The following is a 17,428-nucleotide window of genomic DNA, read 5'->3' as shown; positions in this document are numbered from 1 at the left end:
ATTCAGTATCCTATGATAAATCATAATAGAAAATAATTTTTAAAAATATTTCTATCTGAATCACTTTATTGTACAGCAGAAATTAACCCAACATTGTAAATCAACTTTAATTTAAAAAAGGATGATTCCATGTCTGAAGTTGGTAAGCACCACCTTAAAGTATCTTCATTGGAGGCCTAATCACTACTTCATTTCAAAACACAAACCAACTTTAGAGTAGCCTCTGACTTGTGTTCATTAGGCTCTAAGAGGGTCAGATGGAGGCTGGCAGTCTGAGGGTCCTGAAATTCTACCAGTATTTTAAATATTCATAGGTAGGCTATGAGACTTTGAGAGAAAGATAGTTCATTGTTTCCATAAGCTTCTCAAAGGGCCCCTTGGTCCCCACAAAAGATTACAAACCTGTTTTTGAATGCGTGCGTGCCAAGTCACTTCAGTCATGTGTGACTCTTTGCGACCCTATGGACCATAGCCCACCAAGCTCCTCTGTCCATGGGATTCTCCAGGCAAGAGTAACTGGAGTGGGTTGCCATGCCCTCCTCCAGGGGATCTTCCCAATGCAGGGATCAGACTCGTGTCTCTTATGTCTACCTGTATTGGCAGGCGGGTTCCTTACCTCTGGTGCCACCTGGGAAGCCCCTTGCTTTCGAATATCAAATATTAAATTCATGTCTTAGCAAATAAAAGTGAAAGATTTCTGAAACATTTGGAAATTACAACCTTTTGATGTTCAGCTAGATCTTGACTATGAATTACTTGAATGCTTTACTATTCTGAATTCCCTGGTCTACAGTGTTATTTCTCAGGAAATCATTCATGCTGTAAAACTGAGTATCAAAACTGAATAAAATAGCCTAATATTTGGGTCCCTAGCAACTGCATGTCTTTTTTACAAATTTACTAATAAATTCCTTTATTTTTTTTTTCTAAGTCTTAAGAATGCATTTTATTTATTTATTTTTTTTAATTAATTAATTTATTTTTAATTTTTACTTTACAATTCTGTATTGGTTTTGGCATAGATTGACATTTAGAAAATACCAAACTTAAATCCTTCCTATCTAATTTAGAAAAGTGATAACTGTTCCTGTGATATTGAAATGGAAGCACAATTTGTCTTTTTTTACACATATAAAAAGGATATGGGGAGGAAGAGAGGGTACTGTAGTATTTCCATAGAAAAGGTTTTCCACAGAAATTCTCAAGTTTAAAAACTTTGTATTGAAGTTTTTTATAAGAAAGATATCTTCAAAGATTTAAATCTCGGATTAAAATTTCCCTCTTAATTAAAACTTGGGAGAATAAGAATTTGACTCAAATTTATGAACCATGAAGGGGGAAAACATGCTATTTGAAAATTTTAAGTGTATACAACATGCTTTTTATTCTGTTTTCTAAGTTTGCCAGCTTTATATTTTTTCTTGGCACATTCAAGGCTTCTGCTTTTTCGCAATTTGGGCTGTGTGCCATGAAAAAGATGAGCTAATTCTAAAAGCAGCCACTGTCTATGAAGAAAGACTACTTTTCAAATGGGCCAACATGTATTCCTTAGTACACAAAGATACATGAATATGCATTTAAAGCGAAAGGCATTCTACATTGTGAATATATAATACACAAAGCTCTGCTTTATGCATTTACTTATGAACTCACAATTTTCTAATATATATCCACAGACCACATCTTAACAACTCTAGGCAAGCCATTACAGTGCACTTTTCATTTGTCAGATGGAATATATGAAGAGAATACAGAAATTAACTGTGGCAGGTACACTGATAAGCCTCCACACTCTGGGGATTTCATTTTTATTTTTTTAAGTAACAGTGAAAAAAGAAGAAAAAAAGCAGTAGAAAACTTACTGAAAGGTGAAAACTTATAAAGACCTTTCTGAAGGAAACGTCTCAGAGGTTATGTTAAGGCTACTGGAAACTCCAAAAATTCAAGTGAGGTTACTGATCAAAAATAAAATAAAACATTCAGGTCACCGTAACTATCAGCTCTAGTTTTGGGAATGACCGTAGAATTCTACATTGAAGGACTTTCAGTGGTCTTTATTAGCTAGTAGTAGTGCTTGGTGGAAACGGTCCGGGCTTTAGGGGCATTAATACGGCCTCATGAATATTTGGTACCTGTAGTAAGGGAGAGGGTGGGAGGAGCCTTACTCTGGTTTCAAGCGGTTCAGGATCACAATACAGGAAGGAGTCATCTCCTCACTACCCTCTAGCGGGGTGAAATCCTGAAACTGCCCTGGAAGATAACAGAGCCCTTGGCAGACCAAGATCAGTGGTATTGGGAACTGGCAGCTTAATGCCTTTCACTGAAAAAAGAAAAAAATAAGACGGAGCATCTGTACAAAGGGAAAACTTTTTTGCCACATAACTTTTAAATAGACTCAGTGAGTGGCCCCTCCTCAACCATTATGGAAAAAGTTGAGGGACCAACATACAGTTAAGCTACTTAAACTGCAGTAACTTAGGACTTAATTATGCAATAGGCTAGGATAAAAGCTCTAATCCTTAAACATTAAACACTGCATTAAATGGTTTAAAGGAACAACCTGCTTTGAGCTGTGCTCATCCTTACAAGGATTATACAATCTCAGTGCTCTAGCTAAATTCCTAATGTTTACCTAATGTACTGGTAAGCCTCCCATAGAAGACGGGTCTCTTGGATTTATACTGAAATATAACCTTTTCCCTTCCCTATCATATACAGCAGAGCTTAATCTTCAGGCAGGAGCCCAGAAAGTCTGAATCAGGCACCACAGCCTGAATTTTCCAATGGCAGCAACAATTATGATTCTCTTCTCACTGTGATTACCCTTGACAAGAGGATGCTCACTACAACTCTGGAAATAGGTGTCCTGAACATGCTTTTGAGGATACACCACAGAAAAAGACAAAAACCACAACACAGAGTCAGTGGTTTATAAAAGTATTCAGGTAACCACATTTCACAGATAATTTTTGTTCTTCATCTATTCTTCTCACTTGGGCAGAGATGGAGGCAGGGAGCAAATAGCAGTAAGGCAGCCCAGAGCTAGCTGAGGAATGACTCGCGATGAATGAAAGCGGCAGCAGGACTATTCAAACATAACCTCAAAACATTCAAATATTGCTAAAAAGCCTCTGTGAGTCTTTCTAAAATGCCTCAAGGAATGAAGCTCATGAGAGAGTGATATTCTATAAATCAAATATCTCTCTGTGTGTGCCTGTGTAATATTATGCCTGTGCATAATAATATATGCCCATCTGCATATATCTACCTGTACGGCACACACATTCACTGAAGGGGAAACAGGCTAGCCATTAATTTGGAACACAAATGACATGGTTACACATAGATCATAATTTCTAAACACAATGTTAGTAAAACAAAATTTATTTGTAAAACAGGACCTGTTATATAAAATGGCACACAATCCAGTTATACAAAAATACAAAATTTCTTTCTGATTACAGTTCTAGTTGCAAATGATAATTAGAAAGCATTCCTGGTGGCTTCCAAATAGCTGAGATTGCGAGCATACGGAACAGGGAGCAGCAAGTGTCCATGGTGCTGGGATGTCCAAGTGAGCAGAACCTAATTTCCAAATGCAAGACTTCCAGCAGGTCACTTTGGAGGGACACCTCCTAAAATAACTAGCGCCTGGAATGTCTTCTGTTTTGATACCCATCTTCTAGACTTTTGCCAATCCTAAATTAGTTCCCAATGTTTCTTAATGTCCATAATCTGTGTGGCTATGAAACAGAAGGTATGCTAAATTTTCTTACATGATTTGCTCTCTCACCTATTTGGATGATTAGTTACATGATTATATTTATTCCACTTCAAATGATATAAAAGAGCACAATGATATCATTTAGTGACATCAGATGTTAGATGTTAACTTCTGGAGAATTATTGTTTCAAATTAGCTACTCTCATAATATTCTTTTCCGTGATCTTGCCAAGACATGAGCTCTTGTTTCTTTTTTTTTAAATTCCAGACTCTTATTGCAAATATTCTGAAAAATCAGAAATATTACATGAGCTTTGAAAAGAAACCAAGGCATTTAGCAAATTTTACCCTAGCTAAAGAACACGGATACTTAAAAAAAAAAAAATACAATTTACCTTTTGCAGCAATTTAAAGGTCCAACCCTTTGAAAGGAAGCACATTAGCAAACAGCTGCTTATTAAGCCCTAGTGACAGTAATTGTATGTATTTCCATAATACCGGTCTAATTCATTTTCTAATTCTGGTAGGAGGCAATGCTTTCTTTCAAAAGATTCTCCTTCCATGGAATGATAAAATGCTGAGGCTTTTCTTTTTTTTTATTTTGTACAGAGCCTGTATTTAGTGCAATAAGTTTAAAAAATCTGCTCTGAAATATTTACTTTACATTAACAAAAATAGCTTTTTTTAAAAAAATTGTAACAAAAAGGAGTTATCGCATAAACAGATCATGAATTATTCTTAGCAAATTACACTTTTTTTCTTAAAGCATTCACCATTACAATAAGCAGAACAATGGAATATTAGCCATTCATATCTGGTAAGCTTCAGGAATTAAAAAACCCCCCAAAACCCAAAACCCATCCCCAAACACAAAGAACATTCAACACTTGAGGATCAAAACGTTAACCAATTCTTCAGTTAAACATTGTAGAATTCTGGATACTTAATGAATTGCCAAGAAGAGGAGCACCTGCCAGTATGTTTTTAAGTTTTACAGCAAGCATTCGAATAAAATGGCCGTTTAGCTCTAAGCCACTAGGGTTCCTCTGAAGCAGAAGCCCAAGCACCGGAAGTTTCAATGCTTTGTGTTCCATGCGTCTCTCCCTTTTTTATTCCTCCCAGCATTATTTACTCTGCAAACCGATACACAGAAACTTAAAGGCTAAACTTGCTGGGTGCCCCAGCTTCCTTTCAAATCAGGCACACGAATGTGTGGAGGATGCTACTAACATCAAAAGAAAGAAAGACAAAATGTAAGAAAAAAGTTTGCATAAGAAAGATTATCTACCCTTTTCTTTTTTACCTACTCTCTTTATAGAAGCATCAGGGTAAACTACAAATACCTGAGGAGTTGGTTACATTTTAATGTTGGCTGACAAATGCATGAGCTATTATGAAAATTCCCAAATTGGGTCCACTTGTATGTTTCTAAAAGGAAAATGACATGGCTTCTTTGATTGGGGAAAACTGATTGGAGTAAGTCCTTATTAACCTGAAAGCATATGCCTAGTCTCATCCTACTAGGACTTATGCATCAGTAAAATAAGGTCTTGATTTTATGCACACAACAGGGAAATCACCCCTGAATAAACTTTAGACAGAGGATTCAGTACAATAATTTTACCTAATTTAAATAACTAAAGTTAAAATCTCCTCTAAGTTATTAAAAATGTTAATCAGATATGAATCTTAACATTTCCATTAAACAATTACAATTGAAAACATTAAATGATGGCAGTTGCCTTGTAAAAGCCACCCGTATGAAAGGAGTACATGTTTGACAAAAATAAGCATAAAAAAGGTATTAAATCCCTGTTCCTTTTCTCTGATTTTGGCTGATTATGTGTGTGTGTGTATATACGTATACATATATATACACACATACATATACATATATACACACACCCACACACACAAATACATAGTTATGTGTATATATTGTTTTGGAATGTCAATGGGTTCCATAACGATCAGCTAGGTTCAAGCAGAACTTGCTCCCGAAGCCTAGAAAACAAAGTCATACAGAGTATAATCTTAGACAGTTATCATTAAAAGGAGATCATGAATGATGTTACAAATACACAGATGGTCACAAATGGCAATAAAGCAAAATGGATTGAGAATCCCTCTCTCCTGAACCTAAATTCCAGGGGCTGAAACTCCTATTGAAATTCACATTTCCCTGTGGGTCATCTTTAAGATAGGCAGAGAATTCATCTCTAGTTTACATTGCTCTAGTGCCCAGGTTTTTCCTTCATTTTCTCTATAAGTTTCTCCTGTATGACAAAAAGCAGAAGGCCAGAATATCTTTTTCTTAAACCTCATCATATTTGGTAAATTTTTCTAAAATAATTTTCAAAGATTTATAGAAAGACCTTACAAACCTTCAAAGTTTCCTTAACTAGTGAGGTGCTCTCTCAAGTCTAAGAGAAAAATTGGAAGTAAAGGTCCTTCTAGTCAAGGGTATGGTTCTTCCAGTGATCATGTATGGATGTAAGAGTTGGACTATAAAGAAAGCTGAGCACCGAAGAATTGATGCTTTTGAATTATGGTGTTGGAGAAGATTCTTGAGAGTCCCTTGGACTGCAAGGAGGTCCAACCAGTCTATCCTAAAGGAAATCAGTCCTGGGTGATCTTTGGAAGGACTGATGCTAAAGCTGAAACTCCAATACTTTGGCCACCTCATGCAAAGAGCTGACTCATTGGAAAAGACTCTGATGCTGGGAGGGATTGGGGGCAGGGGGAGAAGGGGACAACAGAGGATGAGATGGCTGGATGGCATCACCGACTCGATGGACATGAGTCTGAGTGAACTCCAGGAGTTGGTGATGGACAGGGAGGCCTGGCGTGCTGCGATTCATGGGGTCACAAAGAGTTGGACATGACTGAGCGACTGAACTGAACTGAACTGACATTTAGTTCAGTGATCCCGTCAAAAGTAAATATTTAAATCTTAGATTTCTGCACATTATTTTATAGACTAAAAAAACTTACTATATTAAACTATTGCATTAAAGAGAAAGACAGTGAACTTGAACAGCAGTGTTTCAATAGATGATGGTCTGTTAACAGAACTTTCATCTAAGGGAACAACATGTGAATTAAACCAAGCAAATACAAACAAGCAATCCTAAATTCAACCAAGCCCCAAACTATAGGAGGGAATTTCTCAGATAATTCTTTAGGGACATACACAAGATGCTGGTGGTAGCTGGGGTCAACTCTTATCATGCATACTACAAAAGAAGAGAAGAAGTAAAGGTACTGATGAAAGATTTAAAAGTTAAAAGATTTAACTATGCTGTGAACAACAATTCACACTTCTCTCACAGGGACTTTTTGAACCACTTAAAATATCATTCTTACAGATCAAATGCTACAGTGTACAAAGCACCAGAAAAACAACACATAAAGGATGTATTTGGATACATAGCAGAGGGCTTTGCCATTAATCTGCAAGCAACGAACCAGTGAACAACATAAAATAAATGCAGAATGAAGAATTCAAGGCAGTTTCTGAATTAAGGGATATTAATTCAAAACTGAAACTAGTATTAGGGGGAAAAACCCTTTCTACATTTTTGGCTTCTAGTAGAATGCCACATAATGTAGGCAATTCTCCTAGTACTAATACCTATGAATGAGGGGTCTAGGTAAGAGAAGATATATTTGCATTCTGGTATGCCACAAGTCAGCTATCTTTCCCCCAAGAATAAGACAGAAATACCTGCTAGCTCATGGTCAGAGTAGCTAGTGCTAAAGTTCTAATTATTTCTCCCTTTCTTTAAACACTTTTCACTGAAGAATGATTTAATGTAAGCTTCAACCACTGAAAAGAGAGAAAAGAGGGGAGAGTTTACATTTTAAGACTGTATATATCTTTTAAAAGTTCTGGGTTTGAAACTTTATTTTCTGAACAATTAGGACAACCAAGCAGTGGCAAGAAGGAAGCCTTCCTCTTTTTTCCAGACCACCTTGGAGTTGACAGAATTTTCACTTCAACCCCCTCAGGCTATGTGAAGTAAAGGGGATGCAGAAAGAAAGGGTAGGAAGGTGAGGATCCTCATAGGAGATACTGATGATTAGCACCCCTTCTCTGTTCATCTAGTTCTGGCTGATGCACACTTAAAACTAAGAGTTTATATGGCCATTCTAAATCTTTTTAATTATGATTAGAGCAACCTGTGCCTTGGGACGATAAGTGTTGAAGTTTTGATTTTATCATCATCAATGCTATTAAGAGCAACACTGAAACAGGCAATGGATGGGGTTATAGAGAAGAGTTTATGTCTAAACATTTTGTGAGGTTTTAATGCAGGTTGACTATGCAATTATTTTGAATAAACATGTACCTCTGCCATGAACCCATCTCCTCTATTCCTACATACTTAAATGGACTTGCTTTAAACTATCTCTTAAATTAGAGATTTATAACTCAAACCATTTATTAAAGTATAAAGAAGAAAGACAAAAGAATCCTTACCTTACCTTTCTTGGGACATTATATGCAATTAGAAGGCATGTTATTTTAAATTAACTGTTTTAAGGATGTAGGCAATTATATAATATTTTGAAATAAACATGCTATTTAAGAAGAATACATTTGTAATACAAGCAGTAATTAGACCAGTATAGCTAAAGACATCTGTCATTATGCAACAGTATGAATGTGTGTTGGAAAAGCTACTCAGGATTCTCTTTCACTGGTTAATTTTAAGTTGCTTTTTTCAAATGAAAAGAGAGTGGTTATATATATCACTGACCAGAGATAATTTATCTTTCTCACAATTAAGCTGAGGCTGGAGAAGACCAGATTGTCTTACTGAGTGGGAATGTGGGTGTGTATAAAAATAGCCTTGTTTGCTACTGAAAAATCACTTAAGAAACAAAGAAAGTACAGTCCAGGCAACAGAAGAAAAAGTCAGCAAAGGGGAGAAGACAGCAACATAAACAAATCAATATTAAAATGGGGGAGAAATATGAATTTCAGCAAGTTGAAAGGAATTGCTATCATCACTTCTAAAATGATAAGTATTAAACTGTCAGTTCAAGTGCACAACCAAATGTTCTGTCCCATGAAAACTAAACTCTGATAGCTAAAAACAACAACAAAAAAAGGAAACTGCCAAGTTCACCTCAGGGACAAAGAGATCCCCTACCCCCGGCATGAACACTGTTCCTTTCAGCTTACTTTTACAGAAGGCGGTCTCAGCTGGGACAAGAGTTCCGCCATCCAAGTGATGGGTAAACACACAAACAGAAAGAGCAGCATGTCCTGCGTGATACAGATCACAACAGCTTCTCCTGAACAAGTGCAGTCAGTGAAGAGAGAGAGAGAGAGGAAGAGAAAGTGAAACTCCTGGAGGGCAGCTGCCTCCTCACCACCACCTACCATCGGTTTTAGCTCTCTGGCATCAGCAGCGCCTCCCTTACCAGCTTCCTTCATTGCTTTCCTACTGTTTTCCACAAACTCCTGAAAAACAGGAACCAGATTACATAAATTCTTAGGTCCTTTCAGACTTTAGATGGTAGATGATTTCTAAAGAATACTGACATGTTTGACTCAGTAATGGTAAATGGATGGCCTAAAAAGAACCAGCAATAAATAATGTTTGGTACCATACACAAGAATGGCTCAGTTTGAGGGTATGGACTGCAAGTTGTTGATATAAAATCTTTTTTCCCACCATTCCTCGTGACAATCTTACTTAGACTCAAAGAGATGTTTAGTTATCCGGAAGAGAAAATAACTCTTGTTTTTTAGAAAAGACTATTTTCTCACCCTTAGAATTTTGTTTTGTTATTTTACTTTTTTCCATATCAAGGCTAAATAAATGAAACAAGAACATTTTATTCCACTAAGCCCCCTCTTTAAAATAACCCTAGGAGGTTAAAAAAAGCACTCACACTACTTAGTATACTATTTTTACCAAGGCATAAATAAGCTACTTAAAAAAAAATTGTCTATATGGCCTTGAAATTATTCCATAAAGTAGGAAGACAGGGAGTAACAACCAGAAACAGCTGGTCAAAAGCAGTTAAAATGGGATTATGCCCCAAAGGAAACATTTCTATCCTGTCAAAGTTTATGGAGCACTTCCTCATTCAATATCCTCATCATTCTTACAGACAAAACTAAAATGAGAAAAACTATATTTTTTACTCTGTTTTTCATCAGTGGCTTAAAGAACAAAACAAACCCCTCCTTTTAAATGCCTTAATCACAAGAGATGCAGTGCTCTTAAGTCAAGTTCAATGATGAGAATAATCAGTTAGGATTATAATTGAGATTATAAAAATGCCCAAAATGTAGCTGGTGATGTTCTTAGTAATAGAGATAATGAATACCAAATAGGTCAGTTGAATCATTTGGAATTTTTGAAATTGAAAAAAAATCTAGCTTATTTATTAATACATTTATTTTAGATTTAACTGGATAAACCATATTACTGGAAGATGTTTTGTTACTTCAATGTTTACTGTTTAATCTTCAATACTATTCATTCTTGAGATAGGAATATTTCACAGATTAATAGTAAAGTATTATTAAAAATATCTTTAATTAGGTAGCATTTAACATAGATCCTAGTATTTAAATCATTTTAATATGATTTCCTAATTTTTTAAAACATTTAACTGAGGTTCTAATATAGGGAAGCTGTAGAGGCTATGTAACTATAAAGAATATGCTATCTTTGTAAAGGGTTGGATCTTGACTAGTGGAAAACAATACAATCTACCAGTTATGGGTCTGATAATCTGTATTCATTACAAAACATCTTCAGTTTGGCTTGGCATACCTAGGATAATGAGTTTTAACAGGTTGACAGCAATAATACTTAGAAAAGTGGTAGATGGAGAAATACAGGTAGGCATTGCAACCCGGGAAATAAAACTTTTCGTCTTTGAATCCTGACTCAGAAAAGGCACTTAGAATGTGAGTGGTCCAACATTGCAGTTTCAAGGGCTAAAAATGCCTACTTAAGTTCATCTAACTGCAGAGACAAGGAGAACAGTAGGGAGCAATGTGAACTCAGGACTCTCAGTGGGACACTGCTCTAGCTAGGTGGATTGAAATGGTCTCATTCTTGCCAAAAGGGTCTTCTTCCCTGACTTCCCCAAGACTAGCCTCATTCATGAGTGCTACAGATTAATTCTGAATTACTCAGTTGCATATAATGGGAATTAAAATAGAGAATGTTCTACAACATTTATATTAGTATTTTTATTTTTATTTTTTTTATTTTTTTTTTTTTATATTAGTATTTTTAATCCTTAAAGCAATAGAGGGCATTTGAAGTACTTACCATCAGTACTTTATCCATATAAAATTCTCTGCCTGGGCTCCCATCATTGTATTTTGTATCAACGGCAAAACACAAGAATAAAACATCCACTACCATTTCATAAATGGACAGGAAGCAATGGGCGACTAGGAAAGCAAAGAGGCAGACGATGATCAGAGGCAGCACCCATACTGTGTAATCTTGTTGGTAGTTGAGCAGCATAACCCCAGCCAAACCCGTGCTGCAGACTATCAGCACCTGAAACGGAGAAAACAAAGACCACACTGAATAACCTCCTGCAGAAAACCTCTATTTCTTCATCATCTGCAGACTTACAATCCTCTTTACTATTTAGAAATGATGGCTGTATGAATTCATGCCCCCTCAACTCAGAAAGTATAATCCATAGATTTGCATACACATGTGTATCATGTAACATAAAACATCATCCACATTGACAATAAAAATAAGCAAGTTTTCCAAGTGGTATGCTTATTCCCTAAGACTTCACTTATTTAGCATCTGTGGCAATCTCTAAGAGAAATGTATACCTATCTTAGAAAAAAAAAATTTCATACTCTTAGCATGCAGAAGAAAATTACTGACATTGCAGAGTATTGCTGTGTATTTTTTTCTAAGCATTTTTATATATATGAAATGCTATTATATAAACAACTCATTAAAAGCTCTTCATTAATATTTATATATAATACATGCTACTTAAGTACATATTCAGCTACACTCTTTGCATTCTGTCGGTGGTTTAAAATTTATTTAACCATTCTCCTACATTTGGAGACTGTTTTCAGATATAAATAATGCTGCAACCAACATCTCTGAGAGCTTTCTCTTTGTATTTTATTTCCCATAGAACATGTGGTATGTTTAATACGATTTGCTATGAAGTGTTGATTTGGACTATTTGTGAAGAAAAAGATTGCGAAACACATTCATGCTGTAAAAATAAAAGAAATAGCCATTTGCTAACTGTCAAGAACCACCTACTCTGATGCTTCATCACCACACAGGCAGCACTTTAAATTTTCTGTGGTCCATTTAATATATTTTATTTCAGTTTTTCAATAACCCTATGAATAGCTTATAGCAAACATTATCACCCTTGTATTATAGATTGGGAAACATTCGTAGAGAGCCTAGCTGATCCGCCCAAGGCCACAGAGTAGAATAAAGAGCATATACCACTCAAAAAATAGTCTTGTGATGCCAACACCATTGCTCTTTCCAGGTAAACATTCAGCAAATACTTGGATAATGATACATCACAGTAATAGGTACACTGAACCCTAGCCTCACTCTGGCCTCGCATCAAGCTGTAAATAACAAAGAAAAAGAAAGAGTCCTCAAGAACCACAGCAGCCTTTCCTTGCCCAGGGTTGAAGACAAGAGACTGGGAATTCTTTTGTCTTTCCCCTACTATTTGTCAACACAAAAGCATCTCTCATTCATCATTATCTTAACCAGGAATTATAATGCATCAGAGGATATACTGGTTAAGCTACACATTGATCCCTCTCTCAGATGATTTTAGGGAGCAAAGCTGGATCTGCTCCCCTCCCGTCATTTTCGTGGCAATACATTTAAGAATCTTCTCTCATGACAAGTATATTTCTGGGGTAATGTCCACAAACAGCTAATTAGGCCCATTTTTTTTCACTCTTCTGGTTTCAGGGTTTTTTTTTTTGTTTGTTTGTTTCAATTTTAGAGTGAGTTATTTCTTACCCTTTTCTTTAATGTTTTTACATCTACCCTATGGGAGAACTGAGCTGCTTTATGCTCTCTCTACGTCACAAAAAGTTAAAACCACATTTGAATGTTAAAGTCAATAATAGGCAGAAGATGTGGGTTAGGCAAAGCAGATGTTGAGACAAAAGCTGTTGAGGTAGAATACTGCACATGAGAAACAACTATGAAAATCAGAGATATTTAGCTTAAAAAGTCAAAGAAATGTAATAATTACTTCCTAGTATAATGAAAGGGTACCATGCATCCACTCAGGCAGAGGACACATTAGTGGTTATCAAATTATCAGGTAGGCTAGGAATCACTTGGGGAGTTTGTGAATAAAATGCAGATTCTTGAGCCTTGCCCCCAGAGAGTCTGATTGGTTGGATTTAAGATGAAGTCAGCAATATTCATTTTAAAAGTACCCCCAGTGAGTCTTAGAAAGTCCACAGCCTAGAAGAAGTACGGCTCTATATACCTGGTGGATGTCCTTCATGGTGGAGTACACATAGCCAAGGGAGTGTTCAAGAGAGTCATTTGGGACTTCTATTTATATTTATCATAAACTAAAAATTTATTTTTTATTAAAAGCTTTGCATATATCATAAATAAATAAATATACTAGGGAAATGTGCTCAAAATTTTTAATAGGATATGTCATTTTAAAAGTTTAGACAATCTTATAATAAAGGATAAATTATTGGCAAATCAGGGTAGAATGTGAGAAAAAGAGGAAGAAAGGATACTAGTTTTGGAATCAGAAAGACGTAAGATTGAATCTGAATTAGTACTTTTTAGTTTTGTGACTAAGCAAGTTCATTTAACCTTTCTGAGCCTATTCATCCATCTTTAAAAGAGATACAATATGACATACACCCTGTAATTGTTAAAATAAGCATTCTGAAAGCATTTTACATAGTGACTGGCAATCTTAGTTTCTTCCTTTTTTTGGTCATCAATCTTGGATTTATGATGCCTTTTTGTCCCATGAAACCCATGTTTTTGAAAGATTTTGTTTACCAATAAAATAGCATCTATAAGTAATAATTTTTATTTTCATTTTTAATTGAATGAACTGAGATTAAACTGTCAACTAGGACATATAAGGAGTGTCACAAAAAGTATTATTAAATAGATATAAAATAATATAAATATGCAATATCTATTAGACTTTAAAATGTTGAAATATAGCTTCTACATCTTTATTCTTAACCTTTGAGGACCCTATAGGCCAGCAATCATAGGTCATAAGCCACTAAACTAGAGGAGGTAGGGTCTCTTCTAAATATAATTTACCATTCCATAAAATCATTGGGGCTTCATAGAAACAAAATCCATGACACTATTTTTTGTTTTCTTTCTAAAATCAAGGTTTTGAAAATTAAATTTTAAATTCTGAAATAATTATGGATTAATGTGAAATAGTAGAAAAGTAACACAGAACAAACCCCATGCACCCTTTATCCAGTTCCCTTCAGTAATAACACTTTGCAAAATTATATTGACAGTAGTGAATACGAAGTGACAATCTAGATATTGACACCGGTACAGTAAAGAGAGCAACATTCCCATCATCACAAGCCTCCTTCATTTTAATTTTTTATAGCTATCCCTACTTCCTCCCACCCTATCACTAACTTGGCAACCACATATATGGTCTCCATTTCTATAATGTCATTTTAAGAAAGTTGTATAAATGGAATCATACAATACTTAATCTTCCAGGATTGGCATTTTTCACTCAGCATAATTCCCTCAAGATTCATCCAAGTTGTTGAATGCACTAACAATTTGTTCCTAACACTTTTATGTTTATTATGATCTATCTAGTTGAACTATCTGACCAAAAACTATTTCTGCATATTAGTAGCTACTAATTTCATTAATTTCAGTTAATTTCATTAACTGTAACAAAAGAAACTCTTAAAAAGATTTATTGTATTTTGTGATCAGAAGTATATTTTTGAAAAAGGAAAACAACCAAAAAAAGAAAAAGGAAAACAAGAAATTCATTTTAGTATGTTAAAAACCCAGAAGTTTTTTTTTTTTTCCTCTTATCTTTTTCCTTTTTTGATTTGTGAGTTTAAAAACTGTTTATCTTTCATGGTCTTAGGTCTTTTTGTAAATAAAATTAGATATATTATTCAAAATTATACTTTGCTGGAAAGCAACTTGGAAATACATATCAAAAATCCTATTATGTACTTGAACTTATTAATTCCACTTCTATAATTCTGGCCTTAGGACATAAGTATTACTGTGGGCAAGAACTGGTATACAAAAGTTTCACTATAGTACATTTTAGTAAAAAAATTAGTAAAAAAATTGAGGAAAGCTCAATAGTAAAAAACAAAGGCTTTGTTAAATAAATTATACAATTGTATAATCACATTTAAGACATTTTTAATAAAATGAGAAATGCTCATAATATGAAGTGAAAAAAGGGATACAAAACTGTCTTTTCTACCAGATTTTAAATTCACTTTATTGACTAGTATTATAACCAGCATCCAGAAAAGCCCCTGGTACCTTACTAGTAGGTACTCTATACTTGTTTAATGACTAAAAGGTTATGAAACGTAAGAAAAAAACCTAAGAAAAAAAGCCTGTCTTCTTGGAAGACAGGCTGCTGAAAAACTCGAAGCCAATTTTAAAACACTACATTTTATCATGTATATATTTTTCCATTATACAAAATGCATAGAAACTTTATCATGGTAAAGTGGGAGAAGGGGTTTGGAATCACTCATATTTTCAATATCTGAAAGCAATCATTATTAACATTTTGAGATATTAATTTTAATTTTTTTCTTATGCACATTTTTAAACAGTTCTGTGATAGTCTAGTAGTTTTATTCAGCGTTTCCACTTACCATATTATACACAATCATATTATAAACTCTTAATAAAAAAACATAATTAGGGAATTCCCTGATGGTCCAGTGGTTAAAACCACAGTGCTTTCACTGTGGAGGGCGCAGGTTCATTCCATGGCCAGGGAACTAGATCTTAAAGATTGCATGGCATGGCCAAAAAAAAATTAAAAAAAAAAAAAAAAAAAGAAAAGGTTTAATAGGCAAATAGTCTGCAGATTATTACTTCCAACTTTTATTGTTAGGCAGTAGACTGTTTACATTTGGTCACTATTATAAATAATGCTGTATTTAGAATTATCTCTAGTAGTTTACCATCATCAGAATCACTGAATCAAAAGGCTTCCAGGCAAAAAGGCCCAGGGACAAAATTTTTGTCAGTTAAGGCAATTATAGCTCACAGTGATTAAAAACTCTGAAGTCAGACAGATCTGAATCTGAACTCCAGCTCTGCCACATTTGAGTTTTCTAAATTTGGACAACCTACTTAGCTCCCTAAACTTTGGTTTCCTTTGCTGTAAAATGAAGATAATAGCAGTAGCTCTCCTTATGGGGTGGAGGGTGGGGGACCGAATGTAGCGCTTCACATAAAGCACTGCCCTCAGTGCCTGGTACCCAGTAAGTGTCAAAAACTTTTTAACTGCTCTGTGTATTTATATTTATATATGTTTTTAAGTTGCTTTTTAGGTACTAGGGGTCAATTATAAACATGTGAAAAATAAACCAAAAATCTGGAGTCTCCTTGAGTTATTCATATAGCACATAAATAACAGTAATGGTTAGTAATAAGGTCAGGCCTGTATTTAGTGCTTAATATGAATTAAATTTCATTCTTACTATAAAAAATTTCTTATTGTAAAAACATGACAAAAATCCAGGGGTCATAATATATGTTTAATTACAAATTTTTAAAATAACTATCTGTACAGTTGTATAATTCTTCTTAGAAGACTGTTGCCTGAGAATTTAAAACTACACAGTGCTATGGGATGAGGGTTAGGGGTGGGAGGGAGGCTCTAGAGGGAAGGGATATATGTATACTTATAGCTGATTCACATTGTTTTATAGCAGAAACCAATACAACATTGTAAAGCAATTATATTCCAATGAAAAAATAAATAAAAAAACCTACATAGTGCTAATCAATGCCTTTTAACATCAAATACTTTTTCCCGTTTCCTTTGCAAGGGAAAAATGTGCTTTTCCTTTCAAAAGCACAGTGGCTGGAGTAAAAAGTGCTCAATAGTAAGAGAATAGCATTTGGTGGAACAGTGGCCATCATGATAATGAGTAATTATTAAGGTTATCAAAGCAATATGAAAAAATACATAATAGAATATGAAGTGAGAAGAGCAGAACAAATAGGTATGTAGAATAGGACTGTTATACTTTAGAAATGTAAGCCTATGGAAAACATGGGAGGTAAAATAAAAATAAGTTATTAGGTTATAGTGGTAGTATCTTAAATTTTCTGAGTATTTTATGATTATAGATAGATACAATGAACCGCAATTATAATGTTATCTAATATTTTTCAGATTTTAATAGCATAGAATAAAAAGATACTTGAGGACAGTTAACTCTCATTCCCTAACAGTTCTATTTTAAGGGATTTATATATAGTTAACAATGACCATTAATATTCATCAAGAACCTACAATGTCTCAGGCACTATCTTAGGTACTCTACACATATTAATTAACCTAATCCTCACAACTCTAGGGGTTTGGCACTACTGTGACACCAATTTCACAGATGGACAAACAGAGGCACGGAGTGGTTAAGTACCCTGCCTTAGGTCA

The 17,428-nt window shown here is 34.8% G+C and overlaps 1 protein-coding gene across 3 annotated transcripts in view; it reads right to left on the bottom strand.

Annotated features, from left to right (window-relative positions):
- Nucleotides 1–17,428, bottom strand: part of SLC44A1 (solute carrier family 44 member 1) — a 217,127-nt gene that overhangs the window by 45,055 nt on the left and 154,644 nt on the right. The window contains exons 14-16 of one of the 3 annotated variants that reach the window (XM_040241018.1): nucleotides 11,032–11,268; nucleotides 9,117–9,197; nucleotides 2,967–5,728 (exon numbers count right to left, since the gene is read on the bottom strand). In XM_040241018.1, coding sequence (XP_040096952.1) covers nucleotides 5,705–5,728; nucleotides 9,117–9,197; nucleotides 11,032–11,268 — 342 coding nt within the window. In that variant the 3' untranslated portion in view covers nucleotides 2,967–5,704. Of the gene's footprint in view, nucleotides 1–2,966; nucleotides 5,729–6,462; nucleotides 9,198–11,031; nucleotides 11,269–17,428 lie in introns of those variants that run through there. The other 2 variants (XM_040241025.1, XM_040241010.1) reach the window with 2 other exon arrangements.

This window comes from Oryx dammah, unplaced genomic scaffold (assembly GCF_014754425.2).
Source record: "Oryx dammah isolate SB20612 unplaced genomic scaffold, SCBI_Odam_1.1 HiC_scaffold_1, whole genome shotgun sequence".
Taxonomy (NCBI): domain Eukaryota; kingdom Metazoa; phylum Chordata; class Mammalia; order Artiodactyla; family Bovidae; genus Oryx; species Oryx dammah.
Note: the sequence above shows the minus strand (reverse complement) of the source record. Positions and strands in the feature narration are given on the sequence as shown.